At 41.5% G+C, this 23,904-nt stretch overlaps 1 protein-coding gene across 1 annotated transcript in view; it reads right to left on the reverse strand.

The window, feature by feature from the left end:
• Window positions 1-23,904, reverse strand: part of nlgn4xa (neuroligin 4 X-linked a) — a 101,824-nt gene that overhangs the window by 65,793 nt on the left and 12,127 nt on the right. Inside the window, exon 2 of the mRNA XM_072434013.1 lies at window positions 12,023-12,610. Within this exon, the coding sequence (XP_072290114.1) occupies window positions 12,023-12,464 (442 nt within the window). The 5' untranslated portion in view covers window positions 12,465-12,610. The remainder of the gene's footprint in view (window positions 1-12,022; window positions 12,611-23,904) is intronic.

Raw genomic sequence — 23,904 nt, forward strand, 5'->3', positions numbered from 1 at the left:
CCTCTCTCTCTCTCTCCTCCTCTCTCTCTCTCTCTCTCTCTCTCTCTCTCTCTCTCTCCTCCTCCTCTCTCTCCTCCTCTCTCTCTCTCTCTCTCTCCTCCTCCTCTCTCTCTCCTCCTCTCTCTCTCTCTCTATCTCTCTCTCCTCCTCCTCTCTCTCTCCTCCTTAGAGCTTGTGCGTTCCGTGACTCCACTTTCGGCTGGCACTGAGCGGCCGCTTTGCTCCAGCGCCTTCAGCGGTGGGGCCCTTTGCTCTGCCCTGTGTAAACTCATGAAACAGCGGCATAAAAAAAAATACTCGTGCTGACTGTAGCATGCACTGTTCACTCGCACAAGTGTGGACCTCCGTGTGTAACGGAGCGGTAGTTCAGCGCGCCAGTGTCACGTGTACGACAGATAATCATTATAAACATATCAGGCACAGACATACACCCACGTGTGCCCACTCCGCCGTGACTTGCACACTCCGAGTCTAACGGAGCGGTCGTTCAGTGCGTATCCAGTCTTGTTGACACGCTGGGCTCTGACACAAAGACACGTGTGTGCGCACGCCGCCGTGACTCGCGTTTCACTTGGAGACATTTCTGCGTTTTCAGCAGATTCCAAAACCCCACAAATAGCCTAAAGTGACCATAAATAATCATGATGAAAAAGCGATTAATCTTGACATCCCTAGTATTGAAATTTCCTTCCTGACGTGTATCATAATAATGCATGTAAATGTTGGTTATGCTGAAATAATAGCAACAAAAATGACAACCAGAAACATGCATGTAAAAATGTAACTTCTGTTCACTCAATGTAGTTTTAGAGATGAGCTCCGATGTCAACGCTGTCCTCTGCTTTGCTAAACTCATGTTGGACTAAGTGTTTGTGTACTCTTGTCAGCACCGCAGGCAGCACGCAGGTTATCAAGTACTGGCCTAAACTTGACGAGGTTTTAGCACTGCCCAATGAGGGGATTTGCAAGTCTGCGGCTCATTTAGTAAGAAAAACATAAAGCCTGAACGTCCATGGTAAAACCTCGTCTGCTCAGGGTTCAAGCCCAGCTGTAGCTCCAACACAGAGAAAGGGCAACAACAACTACTTATCTTCATAGTTTGCAAGTCACTATTTCAGTCTTCAGCGTTGCAGAACCACATTTATGCATTTAATCAGGTGTGCACAAAATCCATATGTTTATAATTTATTCTGTAGCCATGACAAATCTCTATAATAATGGTAAAGTAAATGATTTACTTTGGGTGGGATGAAGACAAATAATTAGATTTGATGATTAGTTTTGATGTATTTCCTGCACAGCTCTTCTGTGTTTCAGAGTTTAATCAGACAGAAGAAATAAGACTGTTTATATTTAGTTTAAATACCCTGTTTACCACGGCAACAACAGGAGGCCTTTTTAATCAGGAAAAATGTTTTTTAAAGAAGGGGAAGCCACTGGGGAGAGAAATGAGGGGAGAGAGGAAGAGAGAGAGAAGAAAAAATAAACCAGACAATTGTGTGAAAAATCATACAGGCGTTTCACATTTGAAAGGACACCAAAGACAGCGGTAGACTCACCAGGACAGAAAAGAGAAAGCAAAACAGAGAATCTAAAGTCAACCATATCAGACCACGGTAAATAAAGAACAACATTATGGACTGGGATGGGGCTCAGGTCATTGGATCGGAAATTAAAATCAGAAAGCGAGGTACTAACGAGAGATGGAGCCTTCCACCTATCACACACCTGGGACACTGGTGACCGCTCTGAGGCTCGCAGCAGCAGCCAAAACATGTCATCTAGGTAACTAAATCTAATATTGACATGAGAATGTAAGACAAAATGAAAGTTTTTGGAGTAAAAATTAACCAAGACTAAACCGGGCCCAATCTTTCATCTCTAATATTGTTGAGTTCAAGACTTAAAGACTTATAATTTCTGTATTGTTTAGTAGGAACGAATCCTGGTTTTGTCGCCAGTTTGGTTCTGTCAAAGTCCTTGCTAAATTCCTGTTTAGTAAACTAGTTCAGATTTAAAAGCACTGTTTACTGCCTGGTTCAGACCTGGGTAATTATTTCAATGTTTTGTCCTGGTTCAGCTTTGGTTAAGTCCTGGTTTAGTCCTGGTTTAGTCCTGGTTTAGTCTTGGTTTATCCATGGTTCAGTCCTCATCTAGTCCCTGTCTTAGATGCTTGCTTGAGCGCGGTGCGTGGGAGACTTTCTTTGGTCTCGTCATGTCTCTGGATCCGACACAGAGATGTTTGAGTTTTCTGCTTCGTTTGGTTCTTCCCACACAGACTCCACACACCAGCTGCTCACTCCAAAAGACTTACAAGAGAGCTGGTCTAGTCCTGGTCCTGTGTGGCTTTATATATGAAGCCATCGTTAAATTCTGGTTTAATCTGCTTCAGTCTTCGTTCCGCTAACCCAACCAACCTGAATTTCAAAATTTAAAAAAACCCGACCTTAAACATTTTATCGCATATTTAAGTTTTGAGAATGTCAAATTGTGAGAGAGAATCCAAAAACTGCGGGAAAAAATAATCTGTGGGGATTGTAAAATATGAAAATCGCTGCACTTTTGATTTGGTTTCGTTTTACCTATGGGCGCATCTATGTTTTCACGAAAACCTGCGCAGATGCTCATATTTGGTCAGCGTGCAGACTGGCAGCCATGGCCGTGGCGACAGGACGTGGTAGCGCGGCACGGACCGGACCACGCGCAGAGAACGAGCGGACAACGGCAGGTCACGGAGAACGGCACACAGAACGCGCGAAGAACGAGTGCAGACAAAGTAAAGCAACGCCTGTTTAAACGTCTAGAGCCATGGCGTCATAATGATGGTAATATGAAGGTGGATTTATTCGGGTGGGACTGTGTATGACTTCACTGAAGGCCCAAGCCCCAGACCCACGGCCCGCCACTGGATTAAATGTGTTTTTATGTATTGGTTAATTTTATTGAATGTTTTATTTGTGTTTTAGTATCCTGTGTGTGAAAAAGAGAACCGTTCTCATTGGGTTTTCCTTGAATTTGGTCCTCATCTTGGCCTTGTTTAGTCCTGGATTAGTCCTGATCCATTCAGAATACATCCATTATCCTCTCCTTTGTGTAATATGATATTACACTAAATGCCCTGACCACAAAAAGCACATTGTACTGCTCATAATGAAGTATGAATTATCCTGAATATACATTGTGCTTCAGGGATCAGACCATTTTTCTGTAACAGCAAACATATGAAATAATAATACAGTAATGTCCTCAAGTCCTATAAATGTAATGAGAGGGCTCAGTCTTTTGTGTTTGTAACATTAACACAGGAGCTTTTAAGAAAAAGAAAAAAACATGAATACATCGAAAAACACTGGATTTAAAACATTATAAGTACAACACCAAAACAAGACGTTGGGTGGTTGAAGCAGCTGTGACTGCTTCAACCACCCAACGTTAAAGTAAATTTTTTTACTGAATTCAGATGTTTAAAGGGGCGCTGTAGAGCCTTGGTAAAATATAGCTATATATAGTGTATACCATTGCATTCAGCTTGCCACGCCCATATTTGAAATTGTATAAAAAAATCAAAAGAATTAACTCTAATTTCACATGGGTGTAGTTCATTTCGACACATTTTGAAGCCTTTCGACAGAAAATCTAAGGTGGAAAAAGTTGAAAAACTGGGTTCCGCCCACAATGGCTGACATGGCCTGACATGAGGTACGTTTGTACCAATATTAATTAGTCTAAGGTATTTTGAAATTTTAGGTGGCGCTAGCGAGTCATTTTGCATCATAACATTTTCTCTGACACAAAAAAAATTCACTGATCCTATAGTTTAGGTAGGGATAAAATTAGTTTTTGTCAATGTTCAGGGGTCAAAATTGGGGTGGTTTGTGGGAGAAAAAAATAAATGAAAAAATAGTGGAAACTCTTCTTCTGTCAAATTTTTCCACTATAAAACTCGAGCTAGAGTCACATGATTTTGTCGCATTGTCATCGCAAATGAACCCGACATAAATTTTTTCAGTTGTCTAAAACAAATAGATTGTGTTTTATAAATTTTTAAATATAACATTTGGACAAGGTGCTATAAAGCCATTCCATTAGCTAGCCGCTACATTTACATGGCATTGCATACAGCTTGGAAATATTCACAAACGCTCTAATAATTTTTATTTTTTTTTAAGTTTAAGAAATTTAAGAAAGTTTAATTCTCCAAAAATTGCTATTTGGTTTAAAATTCACAATGACCATACCCGAAGATGTCTCGGATTCAAATTTACAACATTTCATTGCTCATGAGTTTTGTGTCGTGATTTGAAGTGAAGGTGCACTTTTGTCAGTGCCGTGTTTGATCCAATATGGCCAACTTCCTGTATGATTTAGGGCGGGGTCATCATTTTTTACATGTCCTCACATGAACAATTTTTGGGAGTGACCGTCATATTTTTACTGCAACTCTTTTTAGCCTCAGCCTCTCCAATGGTCCAATGTTAATCGATTTTTGTGGTGGCTCTACGGAGCCGTCTTTCAATGTTTTTTCACAAAATCTTCACTCAAAATTAAAACTCACGGACTTCTAATTTTTTATACACTCACTAGTATATCCGTTGTAATTTACTACTACATTTTTACGTTTTTCCAGACCCCAGATACAATTTTAATAAGTCCCTTGCCAAACACAATTATTTATTTATTACAATATTAATATTGTGTTAGCTATTACAGTATCGATACTTTAGCAATATATTGTGTACTGGTAATTAAAATATTTTCAACAGAAATGTTCAATACTTTAGTTTTAGTATATCAATTATTACTTAAAGGTGGAATGGACGATTTTTTTCAGCAAATTTTTCATCATATTTCCTCGTGGCGTGGATAAATCAGTGTCCTGCCACGTATCAATCATAAAACGCACCTACCGCTCACCTGCAGCCGCGTGCGGTTCGTCCCCACGTTTCCGCGTGCCTAAGCGCATGGATCTATCATAATATAGTTCCCTCAGTGTACGGGGCAAAATGAAGACGGAGAAAGACAGTTCGAGCTGACGCAGAAGTGGACAGAAATCTACGGGAGACGAGAGATGTGATGCGCTCCGTTGCGCTAATAAACAAATGCACGTGTGTGTTGTATCAGTCCACACGGGGGAGTGCGCATGCGCACTTCCGCCTGAGTTCTCAAATCGCCGAAAAATCGTCCATACCGCCTTTAACTTGTTAAATGGTTATAAATGTCCCTGCATTGACAATAAAATAACTAACTACAGAAACTGAGGACAAACTCTTTTGTTTCATCTAGATATGCACGTTAAGGCAAAACCCGTTGTGTAGTGCCTTTATTAAAACAGTACAGTACAGTTTTTTACACAAAAATAGTCAAACTTCTTCCTCCTAAGTCTAAACTCTGCTACAAACTAGCCCTAACTGCACAGCCCTAATTCTCAGAGGGCAATTCATAGACCCCAAACAGCAGAAGTCTTGTGTACAAGGCAGTTTTCTATCAGGCTGACTCCAAAACAGCTCCGTCACTCGGCCAAATCCTGCTCCAGCCCCTCAACTATAAGTTATAGTAGTTGTACAGGTAGTAGCAGTACTAGCAATGGTGATATTAGCAACAGTCGTAAATAACAGTAGCAGTGAAAGCAATGGTAGTACAATCCAAAATTGTTGTAGCGCCAGTGGTAGAAGTCCTAGAACTACTATTATTATTATTTTTATTCATATTTTTGTCTATAAAATCACAAGCAAAGAGGACTAAACCAGGACTTTACCACATCTAAAGCAATACAAAAGATGACTAAACCAGGATACTCAAGCAAACAAGAACTTGATCATGTCTAAACCAGGGGTGTCAAACTCATTTTGGGCCGTGGGCCGAATTTCGACGCTCAGGCTGGGTCGCGGGCAGAACATAACATAAAACATAAAACTATTAAAAATATAAGAAATAAATAGCTTTATATAGCCTACGCTGTTTTTGAAGCAATTACTGGATCAATTAAAAGAAATTACAAACACGTTTGTTCTCATAAACTGAAATGTATTAAGAAAAACAAGTGTCATTTCACCAACACTTCAGTTCAGTTTGCTTCAGTTTATGTGCATCACAACTTGTTAAATATTGTTAAATAGGTATTTGGAACTGAAAAATATTGTATTTGACTTTATAACAAAATAAACTTCTCAAGATCTAAAAAACCTTTTAAATGTACTAACTAACATTTCCACGTCTCTGTAGTTCTCTGTAGTTATCTGTAGTTCTCTGTAGTTCTCTGTAGTTCTCTGTAGTTCTCTGTAGTTATCTGTAGTTCTCTGTAGTTCTCTGTAGTTCTCTGTAGTTCTCTCTTCACCTGAACTGACTCACCACTAAATACAAACACACGTGGAGCGTTTAAGGAGGTTAAGTTACGCCTCTTTCCTTGAAAATATAGAATAAGTGCATGAGCCACAGTGTTCCATCAAACCAAACTCTTTTGTCAAATCGTGGGCCAAATATTTTGTAAAAAATAAAACAATAACAAATTTAAGAAATAAATAGCTTTTTTACAGCCTAGTAATAGTTGTGGCGACTGCAACAGGTGAAAGACAGAGTCCATATTCATGCAGCAGCAGGAACAGGAACATGGACTTTTTTATGTGTTCTGATGTGAAATGTTGATATCACAGACATGTTTCTGCTCAAACTCAAATGAGGTCATTGTGTTTGTGTTCACAGTCACATTAGTGTGGACACAGTCATGTTCATACTTTATTACACTCTGACCTGTGTTTTTACCTGTGGCTCTTGATCTGTCCAGGTTTGTAGAGGATGTTTTCCTCACAGAGCATCATCACAGAAGTTAGTTTTCTTGTTAGCTCCACATTAGCTCCACTTTCAGCACAGCTCTAACATCCACATCCACGTGTTTCCCAAATGAGACGTCTCTGTTCTCGCTCAGACCTCTGCTCTGAGGTGCGTAAGTGCTGTAAAGTTCGCAAACGCGCGTCTTACTTCCCTCAGCACTTCTCCCTCGGCAGCACACGGCAATATGAATTCAAAATGTTCGGCGATCCGGCCCTCGGGCTGGATGTTTGACACCCCTGGTCTAAACAAATACTTACAAAGGACTAAACTAATAATAATGGAACCTGGACCACATTTTGAGACTCACCCCTCCAGAATTCCCCGAAGTGCTGAGTCCACCTCATAAATGACAGGAGCATCTGGACAGGTTCGGGCCGAGTGACAAGAACAAATAAAATCTGAGTTGGGAGCTTCGACAAGGCATTTTCTGACGCGTGTCCACGTTTTATTATCCACTCGTAAAAGACGTTTTTAATTTACAGAAATGAGGAGCGGGCAAGCAGAGGATAAATAAATCGAGCGAGCTGCCTTTTAGTCATTATTGTTTGCCAATAATAATAGGCCTAATAGTGACTTCATCTGTCAAATACAGCATCTGCAAATAAACTAGAGATATTTGACCAGCTCCATCTCAGTAAACCACTGCAGGGATATGGAACATGAGGAAGGGAGGTCAGCTCTGAAATAGTTCTAATCTTCGGTTGATGGACATTTGAACGTGAACTGTAGATTTATTGATTTTAAACGCGGCTTTTACCTCGGCCCCACGGGGACTATTACTCTGCTGAGGACGTCATCTGAGAACAGGCTTTTAATTTGAATGGGTCAAGTTACAAATAAGACTTGGAGGATTTATGGTTCAAGGCGTGAGAAGAGAGAAAATCAATTACAGAAAATAACAAAGCTATAAACACTTTGCTAATCAATTTAGAGTTTAGTCCTGGTTCAGTCCTCTTTGTGTCTCGACTTAGTCATGGTTTAAGAAAAATAAATGTAGGTTTTGCCTGGCTCCGTGCTGACAACTGTTTTACTCTTGGTTTAGTCCAGGTTTAGTCTTGGTTTAGTCCGGGTTTAAGTCTTTTTATAGCCCTGGTTTGGTCTCTGGCTTAATTCACAAATTAGTTCTGTCTAGAAAAGTGCTGGTTTACTCTTCATTTAGTCCCAGTTTACTTCCAAGTTCAGACTCGATTTAGTCCAGGTTTAGTCATGGCTTTAGTCCCCGTCCAATTTGATTAGTTCCGGGTTCCTGGTCTTTTTTTGTTCCAGCTGTATACACATATTGCTATTATAATCCATGTTTAATCCTATTTTTAAATCCTAACCTGAACCACCCACACAACTCTTAAATCCACTATTTCTCCGTCACCGTAAAACATTTAACAAAAATAAATTCTCGTCACTTACATCTGAATCCAAAGCCTTTAATTTGAGGATTTTATATTTTACCAAAAGCTTAGATCGTCTAAATTTAGCTCAGAGGTGTTAGGGATTTTTCACCCTCTTATCACCTGCAATAGTGTGGCGGCCATTATGGAAAGGTCAAAAGTCAAAGCTGAGAATTGGGACAAAACAACACCTCAATTATTGATCGAACAAGGGCCAATTCTCAAGGCGGATGAAAAATTGTGTATTTGGTATAAGAACTGAACAACAACTAAACCAGGACTGAATAAAAAACAAACAAGGTCTAAAAATCAACTGACTAAAAGTTTAATGTTAGACTCTGGATCTAACCAAGACAAGACCAAGACTTAACAAATAGTAAAGCAGCACAAACTCAGATAACAGTCCAAACAAAAAGAAAAGGGATAAAACCAGAACAAAACCAAGACTATACAAGGGTTGAACTAAGGTTAACCAGGACTACACCAAGACCAAAACATTACTGTGACTAAACTAAGACTAAATTGACACTATACCAGGACTAAATCAAGAATAAACCAGGAAAAAATCAAGAATAAACCAGGACAAAATCAAGAATAAACCAGGACTAAAATGAGACTAAACCGGGACTAAATTGGGACTACCAAGGCTAAACCGAGACCAAAACAGTTCTAAAACAATAACTAAATGGGACTCAACCAGGGCTAAACCAGGGCTAAATCAGGAGTATCCCATACTAAACCCAAATATAACTGAGGCTAAACCAGGACTAAACCTGCACTAAATCAAACAACTGGGTCTAAACTAAACCCGCACTAAATCAAACAACTGGGTCTAAACTAAACCCGCACTAAATCAAACAACTGGGTCTAAACTAAACCCGCACTAAATCAAACAACTGGGTCTAAACTAAACCCGCACTAAATCAAACAACTGGGTCTAAACTAAACCTGCACTAAATCAAACAACTGGGTCTAAACTAAACCTGCACTAAATCAAACAACTGGGTCCAAACTAAACCTGCACTAAATCAAACAACTGGGTCCAAACTAAACCTGCACTAAATCAAACAACTGGGTCTAAACTAAACCTGCACTAAATCAAACAACTGGGTCTAAACTAAACCTGCACTAAATCAAACAACTGGGTCTAAACTAAACCTGCACTAAATCAAACAACTGGGTCCAAACTAAACCTGCACTAAATCAAACAACTGGGTCTAAACTAAACCTGCACTAAATCAAACAACTGGGTCTAAACTAAACCTGCACTAAATCAAACAACTTGGTCCAAACTAAACCTGCACTAAATCAAACAACTGGGTCCAAACTAAACCTGCACTAAATCAAACAACTGGGTCTAAACTAAACCTGCACTAAATCAAACAACTGGGTCCAAACTAAACCTGCACTAAATCAAACAACTGGGTCTAAACTAAACCTGCACTAAATCAAACAACTGGGTCCAAACTAAACCTGCACTAAATCAAACAACTGGGTCTAAACTAAACCTGCACTAAATCAAACAACTGGGTCCAAACTAAACCTGCACTAAATCAAACAACTGGGTCTAAACTAAACCTGCACTAAATCAAACAACTGGGTCCAAACTAAACCTGCACTAAATCAAACAACTGGGTCTAAACTAAACCTGCACTAAATCAAACAACTGGGTCTAAACTAAACCTGCACTAAATCAAACAACTGGGTCTAAACTAAACCTGCACTAAATCAAACAACTGGGTCCAAACTAAACCTGCACTAAATCAAACAACTGGGTCTAAACTAAACCTGCACTAAATCAAACAACTGGGTCTAAACTAAACCTGCACTAAATCAAACAACTGGGTCTAAACTAAACCTGCACTAAATCAAACAACTGGGTCTAAACTAAACCTGCACTAAATCAAACAACTGGGTCTAAACTAAACCTGCACTAAATCAAACAACTGGGTCTAAACTAAACCTGCACTAAATCAAACAACTTGGTCCAAACTAAACCTGCACTAAATCAAACAACTGGGTCTAAACTAAACCCGCACTAAATCAAACAACTGGGTCTAAACTAAACCTGCACTAAATCAAACAACTGGATCTAAACTAAACCTGCACTAAATCAAACAACTGGGTCTAAACTAAACCTGCACTAAATCAAACAACTTGGTCCAAACTAAACCTGCACTAAATCAAACAACTGGGTCTAAACTAAACCTGCACTAAATCAAACAACTGGGTCCAAACTAAACCTGCACTAAATCAAACAACTGGGTCTAAACTAAACCTGCACTAAATCAAACAACTTGGTCCAAACTAAACCTGCACTAAATCAAACAACTGGGTCTAAACTAAACCTGCACTAAATCAAACAACTGGGTCCAAACTAAACCTGCACTAAATCAAACAACTGGGTCTAAACTAAACCTGCACTAAATCAAACAACTTGGTCCAAACTAAACCTGCACTAAATCAAACAACTGGGTCTAAACTAAACCTGCACTAAATCAAACAACTGGGTCCAAACTAAACCTGCACTAAATCAAACAACTTGGTCCAAACTAAACCTGCACTAAATCAAACAACTGGGTCTAAACTAAACCTGCACTAAATCAAACAACTGGATCTAAACTAAACCTGCACTAAATCAAACAACTGGGTCTAAACTAAACCTGCACTAAATCAAACAACTGGGTCTAAACTAAACCTGCACTAAATCAAACAACTGGGTCTAAACTAAACCTGCACTAAATCAAACAACTGGGTCCAAACTAAACCTGCACTAAATCAAACAACTGGGTCTAAACTAAACCTGCACTAAATCAAACAACTGGGTCTAAACTAAACCTGCACTAAATCAAACAACTGGGTCTAAACTAAACCTGCACTAAATCAAACAACTTGGTCCAAACTAAACCTGCACTAAATCAAACAACTGGGTCTAAACTAAACCTGCACTAAATCAAACAACTGGGTCTAAACTAAACCTGCACTAAATCAAACAACTGGGTCTAAACTAAACCTGCACTAAATCAAACAACTGGGTCTAAACTAAACCTGCACTAAATCAAACAACTGGGTCTAAACTAAACCTGCACTAAATCAAACAACTGGGACTAAGCCCATAATAAACCAAACATAACTGGGAACAAACCAGAACTAACCCATTCTTATCCTGACTCTATTTTTAACCACTGCTCTGGTTTGTTGATGCTTTCAGAGGTCAAAGGTCACTCAGAGAGGCTCTGTTAAAACCGATCCGGCAGCTCAGTGTTAGCAGGTTATCGCTAACACCCTCTCCTGCTGCAACCTTAACCCGGCACGCTCAATGCATTACAGTCCATTATGGCCAAGGCAACGGCACAAAGTTTCCATAATAACAAAGAGTAAAAAGTAATTCAAAATCATAAGAATATTTAAGACATTTGAACATTTGTACAACTTGCCAGACTTGCCATATCTGATTTGATTAGAAAGGTTAGAAAGAGTAGGCATACTGTTACTTCAAAATTAATATTACTCAATTAAAAGTAATGGTCCATGAACTGACTCAAGTGAAGACATTGGCCGCACTGTCAAACCTTTGAGAATAGTTTGTGAACATTGATTATTGATTGTTTGTTGACTAAGTACATTTTGAGCGGGCTGGAGAAGAATGATGAGTTCATATATAAGGCTCCACCCCCTAACCCCTCATTCATAGCGCTATCTATCAGACTCGAAAGGCATCATTCAGGTTGAGTTATTGGGGAAACTACAACTCAAGACTAATTGAGACAGCAAATGAATGAGACAATAAATGAAATAATTGGACTTACCATCCTCTGTGGGCACATAAACGTTCAGATATAGACAATCTTCGCTCTGGTCTTGCACATATTGAACCACTGTATCCAGATTGGCCGTGAACCAAACGGGCATCATATCGTTCAGCAGAAACCGATCCTCTAAAAACTGCGGGCAAACCGGGGCAAACTGCGTGGCATTTCTGATCCCGGGCCACGACATTGGGGGTTCGGGCGGCTGGAACCTTCTCTCTGCCACGGGCGGCAACGCGTAAGGAATCCCCAAATACTGCTCCACCGGCCCTAAAATCTCATTTGGTAACGTGACTTTGACCCCGCGTAGTTTTCCGTAGTTTGTTGTGACGATGGGCTGTGCTTGGAGACAATTTGACAAAGGTAGAACGACAAAAAGGCAAAAAATGTAGGATTTGGCCATGTTGATGCAATTCCACAGAGGACCACTAGGAGGGTGCATGATGGCGAAGAGTTAGGTATTCCAAAAGTTAAGATTCAGATCCAAATTTGAGGATTACAAGAAGGTGCCCCATAACAAGAGGATAACAGGTTCCATATGTTACACAGGGCCATCCATCAAGCACCACACCCATAGGTTTGAGTGTCCTGCAAAGAGAGAAGAGGAAACAATTAGTACAACTGCATTTAAATGATATGAGTGTTCAAATGTAATGTTTAGTATTTAAAGGTAGAATATTTAGCCTGTACTCTTGCTCCTCACATGCTCATGTTGGACACTACTGCACATGTTCGATGGATTGACTGCCACCGGATGTAGCTTAGGCGCTAAAGGCTAAAGGCGACACGGGCTAATGAGCGCTTGTGTGAGACTCTGCTTTCTGATTGGATAAACACCAAATGACATCATAAACAACCTGGCCATCATGTCAAATGTTTTGGTAATAAGAATAAATGATCACACAAATGTAGTCATAACCTGCAGAAAATAACTGAAGAAAATGTAATATCAAACTTAAAGCGTCAACAAGCTCAATCCGTGAAATAACCACCTTTCATTTTAGCTTTATTTTGTCCCAGACCCCTAAATTCCTATTGTCCACACTGCATTTAAATCTACTTTTAATGTAGCGTATCATCACGGCTTTGTTCATGTCATCTTTGCATCTATTTTTCATAAATGCAAGAATCCGGCTCAAGATTTGAAAAATGGATGTGACTTTTGAGCGACATGCTGCTTTATTCGGGGGAGAGGGTTATTAATCAATGCTGAAATAAATATTAAAATGTGAAATCGTCGCGGGGCTTTTGGGGAATTAAATTAAATCAGCTGTAATTCTCAAAGAGGTTTTGACAAGGCGGCCGTTCTGTCGGCTATTCTTCAACCGGTGTCAGGGCGAGACGCAAACAGGACTTGATATAAAAGAACACATTTATTCAAGCTCAAGAAAAATGTCTTTTTAGTGAGTCCTCTTAAGTTTCTCACAAGATTACATGCAGAATGCAAATTAAAATAAGTAGTGAATTCTAGAATGACAGAAAATTCAGCATAAAATATATAAAATGCAACTTTTCTGGTAGAGTGAGATTTGCTCCAGAGAAAGGTTATACAGAACTCTATCTCAAATACTGACTAACTGCATGTACTTTACGTGTCAGGTTAGAAATTACAGAGCTCGTTTGTCTTCATTTATGAAACACAGTCATTGAAAAATATGTCACATTGACCTGGACTTTTCAAAATTATGTGAAAAGAAGTGAATTAATTTCTTCAAATCTATGAACTAGTCCATTTTGAACCATTTTTGCTGCTGTTTCCAAGGCAACAATCCAAAGAACCTGTCAACAACAGTTAGCAAAAATTAAAAATTAAAAAAATAAATGTGTTTTTGTTGTTGTTTTTTTAAGAAACAAAAACATTAAATTAAGTTAACTATAAAAAGCATAAATAATTCAAATAGACCAAAACAATTAAGTGAATAGTACATAAATAAACATATAACAGTCCAGACAAAGGTGCAAAATTATCTTCCTCTACACGCTGTTGGTCAGACTGAAATTATAAGATCAGAAATCTCATTGTAAAGTCACAACCTTTAGGTCGAATGCCAGTTTTACATAGTAATTATCATTTAAATTAAAATATAAAAATATTGACATACTCAACAATGACTTTTAACGAGGCTTTGACCTCACCTAAATGTGCTGGATGGGTTGGTACCGGTTGACACGCTCTGGATTATTCGTAATTTGCATTTTGTTTGCAGGCTAATGCCAACGGCTATAGGAAAAAAATACAATCTTACAATAGTCGCGAAGGCCGCAGTTATTTTATTACTTGGTTTACGGATTTTTAAATGAAATATAATGGACAGGCGGGCAAAATATAATTTCAATTTCAAATGATTTTTTCTTTCCTTGTTTACCCAAACGCACCACGGGAGGAGGAGGGGGAGATGCGACGCGCAGGTGAGTGTAACAGTAGATTTAGCGTGTTTTGCATAAGTGTGCACCCTTAGTCACGGCAAAACGCGCTGGAGAAAATGTGGCAAAGGGGTTTTAAATGTATATTTGCGATATAAAGGAGTTAGCGCTGCGCCTTGCAGACAAGGAAATGGGCGAGCGTGTCTTCTCATGCTCTCCCGGGGCCGCGCACAGGGACGCCCCAGACTCACACAGGATTTTGATGAAAAATTGCTTCACGCGCTCTTATCTTTTGACTTAATACCGCTTTTTATATTTCATTTAATGCTATTTTGCCTTGTCGGCGGTACTTTATAAAAAAAATATATATAATAATTTATTTTATTTATATTGTAGAAATCAATAATCTAAGTGCGGCGGATCCGTAAACCAAGCAATAAAATAACTGTGGCCTAAGTGAGGGCTAGCATGAGCATCAAACACAGCGTCTACTCATTTATATGTCTATCATGTTTAAAATGACTTCTACTGCCACATTTACAGTCAAACTCTAAATGACTTTGGAAATAAGTTGTTAAATTAGGTCCTCAGAACAGACTCATATCCCACTGGAGATTATTATAACTAATGGAGACATTTCTTTTGAACCTGTTTTGATATTATCATAATGGAAACAAGATTACAGCGCTCTCTATGGGTGTGACCGGTAATTATTAGATGGAAATTTCAACGAAGGAATTAGTTTAATGAAATAGAGATGCTGCATGTAAATTAACGACAAAATGATATGTTAAATTCTGATATTACAGTAGATTGACACCATTGACCACAACATTCTACTGCAGAGGTTAGAATGTGATGTAGGTGTTGGAGGAACAGCCCTCAGCTGGTTTAAATCCTATCTATCTGATAGGTTCCAATTTGTTAATGTAAACCAGAGCTCCTCACCAAGCTCTAAAGTAATTTACGGTGTGCCACAGGGTTCGGTACTCGGTCCAATTCTGTTTACTCTTTATATGCTGCCATTAGGCAACATTATCAGAAAGCAAGGCATTAACTTCCACTGCTATGCAGATGACACTCAGCTGTATTTATCAATGAAACCTGATCAGAGCGATCAAGTAGACAGACTTAGTGCTTGTGTGAAGGAGATAAAAACCTGGATGACACTAAACTACCTGCTTCTTAACCCTGAAAAAAACGAGGTCATTGTGCTTGGCCCTAAGCATCTACGAGACGCTCTATCTGAGCAGATAGTCACACTGGACAATGTCAGTGTAGCCTCCAGTTCTACTGTAAGAAACCTTGGAGTCTTATTTGACCAGGAGCTCTCATTTAAAGCTCATATAAATCAAGTCTGTAAAACAGCCTATTTCCATTTGCGCAACATCGCCAAAATCAGAAGAATCCTGCCTAAAAGTGATGCCGAAAAACTTATCCATGCATTTGTAACGACTAGATTAGACTACTGTAACTCCCTGCTTGCAGCGTGTCCTAAAAGCTCCATAAAAAGCTTTCAACTGGTTCAAAATGCAGCAGCAAGATTACTAACAGGAACAAAAAGAAGAGAGCACATTACGCCAGTGCTGAAGTCTCTTCACTGGCTCCCCGTCGAGTCTAGAATCAAATTCAAAATTCTACTCTTGACCTACAAAGCCATAAATGACATGGCCCCATCCTACCTCAAAGATGCTATAGAACCATATCATCCAAACAGAGCTCTTCGCTCTCAGAATGCCGGCCTTCTGGTGGTCCCAAGAGTCTCTAAAAGTACTGTAGGAGGTAGAGCGTTTAGCTACCAAGCTCCTGTGTTATGGAATCAGCTCCCGACCCATGTTAAATATGCTGACACAGTCTCTTCATTTAAGTCCAGGCTTAAAACGTTCCTCTTCGAAATCGCTTATGGTCAGAGTAGTTAGGAACAGAAAGATAAACCCACAGCTTCAGCTACGCTGCCCTAGGAGTAACTATGCTGGGGGAAGTATGACAGCTTGAGCACTATCCTCTTCTTCTTCTGACTACTTATGCTATCAAACAATATTTATTTTTTGATTCCACTTGCAAACTGTTCACCGCCTTCTTTTTCTTTCTCTCACTCCTGAGGACCTGTGGACCCAGATGCCCCTCCCCTGGTGAAGTGGTCCCTGCCCTGTGTGGACGGTCCCTCATCTGCCTGAAGAGTGGGTCCAGCTCGCCTCCGACGGTCCCTCATCTGCCTGAAGAGTGGGTCCAGCTCGCCTCCGACGGTCCCTCTTCTGCCTGAAGAGTGGGTCCAGCTCGACTCAGACGGTCCCTCTTCTGCCTGAAGAGTGGGTCCAGCTCGACTCAGACGGTCCCTCTTCTGCCTGAAGAGTGGGTCCAGCTCGACTCAGACGGTCCCTCTTCTGCCTGAAGAGTGGGTCCAGCTCGACTCAGACGGTCCCTCTTCTGCCTGAAGAGTGGGTCCAGCTCGACTCAGACGGTCCCTCATCTGCCTGAAGAGTGGGTCCAGCTCGACTCAGACGGTCCCTCTTCTGCCTGAAGAGTGGGTCCAGCTCCAGTCTCCTTGTGTCCGTCTGTCCGTCTGTGAGAGTCGGATCTCTCCTTCACTGGAACTCCTCCAGGTTTCTACGCTTTTTTCCCAAAGAGGTTTTTTTGTAGTTTTTCCTGGCCGAGAAGGAGAGTCTAAGGACAGAGGACCCTGGGACATCGTCCCTCGCCACCACAGACATTGTCTGACTTCATCGCCACCACAGACATTGTCTGACTTCATCGCCACCACAGACATTGTTGATTAATTTCTCCCTGTGGCCCTCAGAGGCAACTGTTGTTGTGATTTTGGGCCTTACAAAAATAAATTGATTTGATTTGATTTGATTTAGATGAGGTTGTGATAAAATGTGAATATATGATTATATTTCTGTGATGTATTTTATCTGCATAATAGTGATATTTTATCTGCATCATTAGTCTAAGAGAAGAACGGGTGTGTGACAAACTGCATTTGTGATGAGTTGCACCCCCCATTGCAGGCTTTATCTCTACGGAAAAATACCAAGTGCCTTGATGTGAAGCTGACCAATGAGAAATGTGACCCGCCTATTCCAGAATATCTAATAAAACCAACCAGCATGGGAAAAAACGGGGTGAGACGCAGGAGGATCACGCAGGCTGCGTACAACAGCCTGCGTGATCAGTCCCCGCGTTTTCTCCCAAGCTTGCCACACAAATGTCTGATATTTCTGTGTCGTTTCATATTCTAAGTTGAATTGTGTTCTCAATGTGTTACGGAATAGCATCGGTGTATGTCTCCTCCCAAGGACATGTCTCAATTCCATGACAGAGGGAAAACCATGTGTACCACCTATAAAACAGTTTCAAGTGCATGCAGACTTGGCACATAGGTGTAGGACTCTATAATAATACAAATAAATTCATCAATCAATAATTGTACTACCGCCAAAACCACTACTACTATTACTAAAAGGCCTACTTCACTCCACAGTTCTGGTTTATATTACAGTTCACTTGGCAATCAGACACCAGCTTCATTGATCCCCTGTAAATTCTGAAACAGTCTCTATTATTGTGTTCACAGTCCAATAATATTTCACAAAAGTGGATGGGGATTTAGTCTCCACAGGACGAAAAGCCGAAGTAGAAATCATATTTTAAATCATCACCAACACGGGACAATGGGGTTGTAAAAGTAGATCATTGAAATGGAATGCAGTTATGGTTTGCAATTGGGGAAAACAGCGTAATGTTTAGCAAGAGAGTTTGAAATAAACAAACCCGCAGACAAATATGTGTGTTTCCTTTCAATACTGCTTTCTATACCATGGGCATTTTAAGTATCGCCCTGAATAATGTGTAGAACAAGTATAAGCAATTACTGAGCACCTGCATGTTTTTTAAAGGTGCACTATGTCACTTTTCTGGGAGGGGTGCTAGTGCTTTGCCTGTCAATAAACTTAGAGATCTTGCATTTAGTTTTTACTGCTCAAAAATACAACATAAAACATTAATTATTCTTATGAATGAGTGGATTTTGACAAGAAATTGTTTAATGTTAAAAATACTTATTTAAAAAGAGTTATTTCAAAAGTAATTTAAATGTCATGTTTTCTTCCAAATACAACAGTTCTTCTGAAAATCTTTCATTTCATCATCAAAAATGTCACTGAATGTTTGTGAAGATCAAATTGTGGACGTAAACACTAACCAAAAATCAGATCTAATTATTGGCTTATTTCATTATTATATTTGTTTGATTATTACGCCTGCTTAAACATTTCTGATGGATGGTCCAATACTTTCTTGTCTTTATGGAGATATTAGTCAGTGTGGAGTTATTGCTTTGTTTTGAATGGTCCCCAGTTTGGCATTCAACTTGTACTTTGTCTTTATGAATAAGAAGAAGAATATGAATAATGCATGTTCTAATATTTACAATAACACAAAGTCGCTTAACATTGCACAGCTTTAATTAAACACATATGTAATCAACGTTTTTTTTTATTCGTTGAGCAAAAATACCCTCAATGAATTCCTTGTCACCAGAATGCCAGTGTTACGTAAAAAACACAGTCTAAATACGTCTTATTATTCCCGTCTCTATAAACAGATGGGTTTCTTGGCCCGTGTTTTTATTTACATTTGTTTAACTGAAATATGTTTACAATATGCTCCATGCGTCTGTGAGGGCTGCAGATGGACCAGACCCAAGAGGGGAGGAGGGGAGGAGGGTGAGAGAGGGAGGAGGGGAGGAGAGGAGGAGGGGAGGAGGTGTGAGAGAGGGAGGAGGGGAGGTGAGGAGGAGGGGAGGAGGTGTGAAAGAGGGAGGAGAGGAGGAGGGAAGGAGGTGTGAGAGAGGGAGGAGGTGTGAGAGAGGGAGGAGAGGAGGAGGGGAGGAGGTGTGAGAGAGGGAGGAGGGGAGGAGGGAAGGAGGTGTGAGAGAGGGAGGAGGGGAGGAGGTATGAGAGAGGGAGGAGGGGAGGAGGGGAGGAGGTGTGAGAGAGGGAGGAAGGGAGGAGGGGAAGAGGGAGGAGAGGAGGAGGGGAGGAGGTGTGAGAGAGGGAGGAGGGGAGGAGAGGAGGAGGGGAGGAGGTGTGAGAGAGGGAGGAGAGGAGCAGGGAAGGAGGTGTGAGAGAGGGAGGAGGGGAGGAGAGGAGGAGGGAAGGAGGTGTGAGAGAGGGAGGAGGGGAGGAGGTGTGAGAGAGGGAGGAGGGGAAGAGGGAGGTGAGGAGGAGGGGAGGAGGTGTGAGAGAGGGAGGAGGGGAGGAAGGGAGGAGGTGTGAGAGAGGGAGGAGAGGAGGAGGGAAGGAGGTGTGAGAGAGGGAGGAGGGGAGGAGAGGAGGAGGGAAGGAGGTGTGAGAGAGGGAGGAGGGGAAGAGGGGAGGAGGGGAGGAGGTGTGAGAGAGGGAGGAGAGGAGGAAAGGAGGAGGGAAGGAGGTGTTAGAGAGGGAGGAGGGGAGGAGAGGAGGAGGTGTGAGAGAGGGAGGAGGGGAGGAGGTGTGAGAGAGGGAGGAGGGGAGGAGAGGAGGAGGTGTGAGAGAGGGGGGAGAGGAGGAGGGAAGGAGGTGTGAGAGAGGGAGGAGAGGAGGAGGGAAGGAGGTGTGAGAGAGGGAGGAGGGGAGGAAGTGTGAGAGAGGGAGGAGAGGAGGAGGTGTGAGAGAGGGAGGAGAGGAGGAGGTGTGAGAGAGGGAGGAGGGGGGAGGAGGGTGAGAGAGGGAGAGTGAGGGTGGGAGCCGGGGTGACAGAGGAGGGGGGAAAGAGGTGATAAACGACAGAGGAGAAAGAAAGGGAGGAGCAAGAGAGAGAGAAGAGAAGAAGAAAGAAAGATATAGAGAGAAGAGGAAAGAAAAGGGAGAGAGGAAAGAAGCAAATGTCTAGATTCTAAACTGGTTTTAAGCAACATATTTTTAAGTCAATTACTTGAAAGTAGATGTAAAAATGTATACCTTATAAGCAAAGCAAAAAATAAAGTACTAATTTAAAAAAAAAAAAATTAAAAACAAGTCATGTCATTCACAAGCACGTTTGAACACATTTCTGATGGATTGTCAAAATGTCATTATTATTATTATCATGAGGATTTACAATAATTATACTAAATATAGCCGCAAGCGGCAATGATCGGCCCTCGCTACGCCGCCGCCACGCCGCAAGAGGAGGGGGCGCTAACGCGCCCCAATTGTCCTTTTATTACGCCTACTGCTGAATCTGTGACGCTGTCACATCTTCTCCCCTTTGTTTTACCATCAAAAAGCCATTTTATTTTGAATTCTTGGCAAAATGTGCGGCTTTGCCGCACAGACACCGTGACTCTTTGAATAAAAATGTGGATAACTTTTGATGGTCCACCCCTGAAGATGAGTCTCACCAAATTTCAGGTTAATAGGGCTGACGCCCTAAGAGGAGTTTGTGAAAGTCTAAAGTGTAAACATGTTCTGGCGATTTCCCCATTGGAATAACATAGAAGGTTTCGGTCATTGTTACGGCAACGCCATAACAATTATGACATGGGTCTCATTGACTTTTTTGATGGGGATGCCAAAATTGAGTTGTGTGTCAAATTTCATATAATTTCGCAAAACTAAATATTTAACCTTCATATAAAATCTGTAGGGGGCGCTGTGGCTCCAAATTAATTAATTTCACTTCAAGTAGGTTTAAGGCAAAGAGTTTAACAACTGATTCTAATTTGACGCAATTCGGACTTTATCTGCGCAAACGGCAGAAATGTTAAATTTGGGAGATTTCTGAAATTCTTGCTACAGTTTGCGGCTTTGCCGCACAGAGACCGTGACAGGTATCAATGTAATTTGCATAACTTTTGATGTCCCACTCCTCAGTAGCATTTTCACCAAATTTCAGCTTTTTAGGGCCAACGCCCTGGGAGGAGTTCGTAAAAGTACGACGTTTGGAAAAACTCTGAAGTCATGTTTAGCCATTTTTGAAGCAATATGGCCGACATTTGGTTGGGCGGACGGCGTTGCCGTAATAATATTTTTTACTTCTCTTGTCACCATCTACCTCTGCGCCAAATTTCATGATTCTACGATCAGATTTTTTTTGGGTCATTTCCCATCTCTCAATGCATTTTTGGTACATTTGGGGGCGCTGACGCGCCAATTTTTTTTATTTTAGAAAAGGGAAATAGCCAGAATGTAGAGAGGCACGATTTTTAGAGGTGTGCAAATTTTTGTGACTTTTCGTCAATGTTCACTGGGTGAAAAATAGGGGGGTTGGTCCCGAGAAGAAGAAAGAAAGAAAGAAAGAATAATATTCCGATACGAAAACAATGTTTCCCATTTTCCAAATATCATAAACTATACATTTTCGGAAAGCGCTCGCGCTTTCCTACCTCATGGTGTGGGTCCCTGGTCACTGACGGGTACTTTCGTTAATTTTGAGTGGGCTCCGCCCACTTTGTGTTTTTGGCCCTCTATACAGTAATAATGTTCATTTTTTGCATTACATGCTTATATGCACGGAACATGCAAGAGATGGGGAACGTATTCGTGAGGTACTTAGCGCAAATGAGTGCTTTATATGGGGATCATCTCAATGTAAAGTGCTCGTTTAGTGCGCACTTTTGCACGGGCTTCGCCCGTTTACAACGGTAATGTTCCATTTTCCTACTACTAATTGGTATGCACGGGGCGTGCATGAGTGAAGGAGTGCGTTAGTGAGTGTTTGGAAGTGGGCGAGCGCTTCGCGCTCGATTTCGTGCGCACTACGTGCGCACTTTCGCAGCCGTGCTTCGCACGGCCTTACGAGATTAATAGGCCTCTCGCCAGCTTGTGGCGCTCGGGCCTAATTAGATGCTGCTTACTCTAAAGACTTCAGGATAAAAGTGGCTGAGCCTGTAGTTCACACTTGGCTCGGTTCAGCAGTTCATATTTTGAAGTGCTCAGTTCTGTTTGGTCCAGTGCTCAGCTAGTGTAGCGTTAGCCTGTTAGCCTGTTAGTCCGTTAGTCCGTTAGCCTGTTAGCCCGTTAGTCTGTTAGCCCGTTAGCCTGTTAGCCCGTTAGCCTGTTAGTCTGTTAGCCTGTTAGCCCGTTAGCCCATTAGTCCGTTAGCCCGTTAGCCCGTTAGCCTGTTAGCCCGTTAGTCTGTTAGCCCGTTAGCCTGTTAGCCCGTTAGCCTGTTAGTCTGTTAGCCCGTTAGCCTGTTAGCCCGTTAGCCCGTTAGTCTGTTAGCCCGTAAGCCCGTTAGCCTGTTAGCCTGTTAGCCCGTTAGCCTGTTAGCCCGTTAGCCTGTTAGAGAAAGACTGTGAACGCTGTCGGAAATATCAACAAGAAATTAATGAGCTGAAAACACGGATATTTGTTTTGGAATCTGAAAAAGTTCTTCACGATACCATTCCTGTGTCAACCGACGGTAAGAAGAGCACACTTTTTACAAGAAAAACTGCTACTTTCAACCTAAACCGCAGTGACTCTGTGTCGTTTCCAAAACTGTCTAAAAACCAGAAAGACCAGGCTGTTTCTTGGAACAAACTTGGAGCAAAGCCTAAACGATACAAAGATAACGTGAAGTCGCCTAAAATACAGCTCACCAACAGATTTTTACCACTTTCAGAGATGGAATTAAATGAAAAAAGGAAAGATGACGTGGCCAAAATACAGCGAGGAGGATCTGTGCCAGGAGCCAAGGTCACGCAGATTGTTTTAGTTGGGGACGGCGCGATAAGTCACATGACGCATGAAAAGATAAACACACATTCTTTTCCAAGCGCCACTGTTTCTGAGATAACGTCACTCCTTCCAAATATTATGGCTAAGCATGGAGGAGCTAAACAGCTGATTGTGCACGTGGGTGCAGTGGACATGCGGCGGGAACAGACTGAAGTTTTGAAAAAAGACTTCTTGAAGTTATTCGACGTGCTTGATAAAATGGAAATCAAAACATTCATAAGTGGACCTCTTCCAAACATCGACAGGAGGATAAACAAGTTTAGCCGGCTTCTTCAGCTGAACACATGGCTGTCCAAAGAGTGTTCCACGAGAGGACTCCACTACATTGAGAACTTCTATCTATTCTGGAAACGAGAGGACCTGTTTAAGAGAAATGGCCCCCACCTATGCAGAGGTGGAGTGAGGGTGCTGACAGAGAACCTGCTCCACGCTCTGAGGCATTGGACTGGGCCTGGACAGGGTCCTGAGCAGATAGTTAGAGAAGAGAGGAATGCGAGAAGAATTCCTGCTCCATCAGCCAGAGACCGAGCCAATGTTTCAACATCAAAAGCACCACAACCTCAGCCTCCACCAAAGGATTCATCAGCAGCTGCTCCACCACCACCAGCAAAGGATTCAGCTCCAGCTGCTCCACATTCACCTCCAGCAAAGGAACAATCTTCAAAGGCCTTGGACCCATCTATGACAAGCCCAACAACATCCCTGTCATCGCCCCTGCCTTCACACCAGCCCTGGGTTCCCCTTGCAACATCTACTCCCACTAAAGATTCATCATTCTCCTTCTCATCTCCACTCTCACCCATGGGCCTTCCCAGCCATTTTGAAAGTCTGATC

The sequence above is a fragment of the Eucyclogobius newberryi genome, unplaced genomic scaffold (genome assembly GCF_026437365.1).
Source record: "Eucyclogobius newberryi isolate DKJ021-1_F unplaced genomic scaffold, fEucNew1.0.hap1 SCAF_1, whole genome shotgun sequence".
NCBI lineage: Eukaryota > Metazoa > Chordata > Actinopteri > Gobiiformes > Gobiidae > Eucyclogobius > Eucyclogobius newberryi.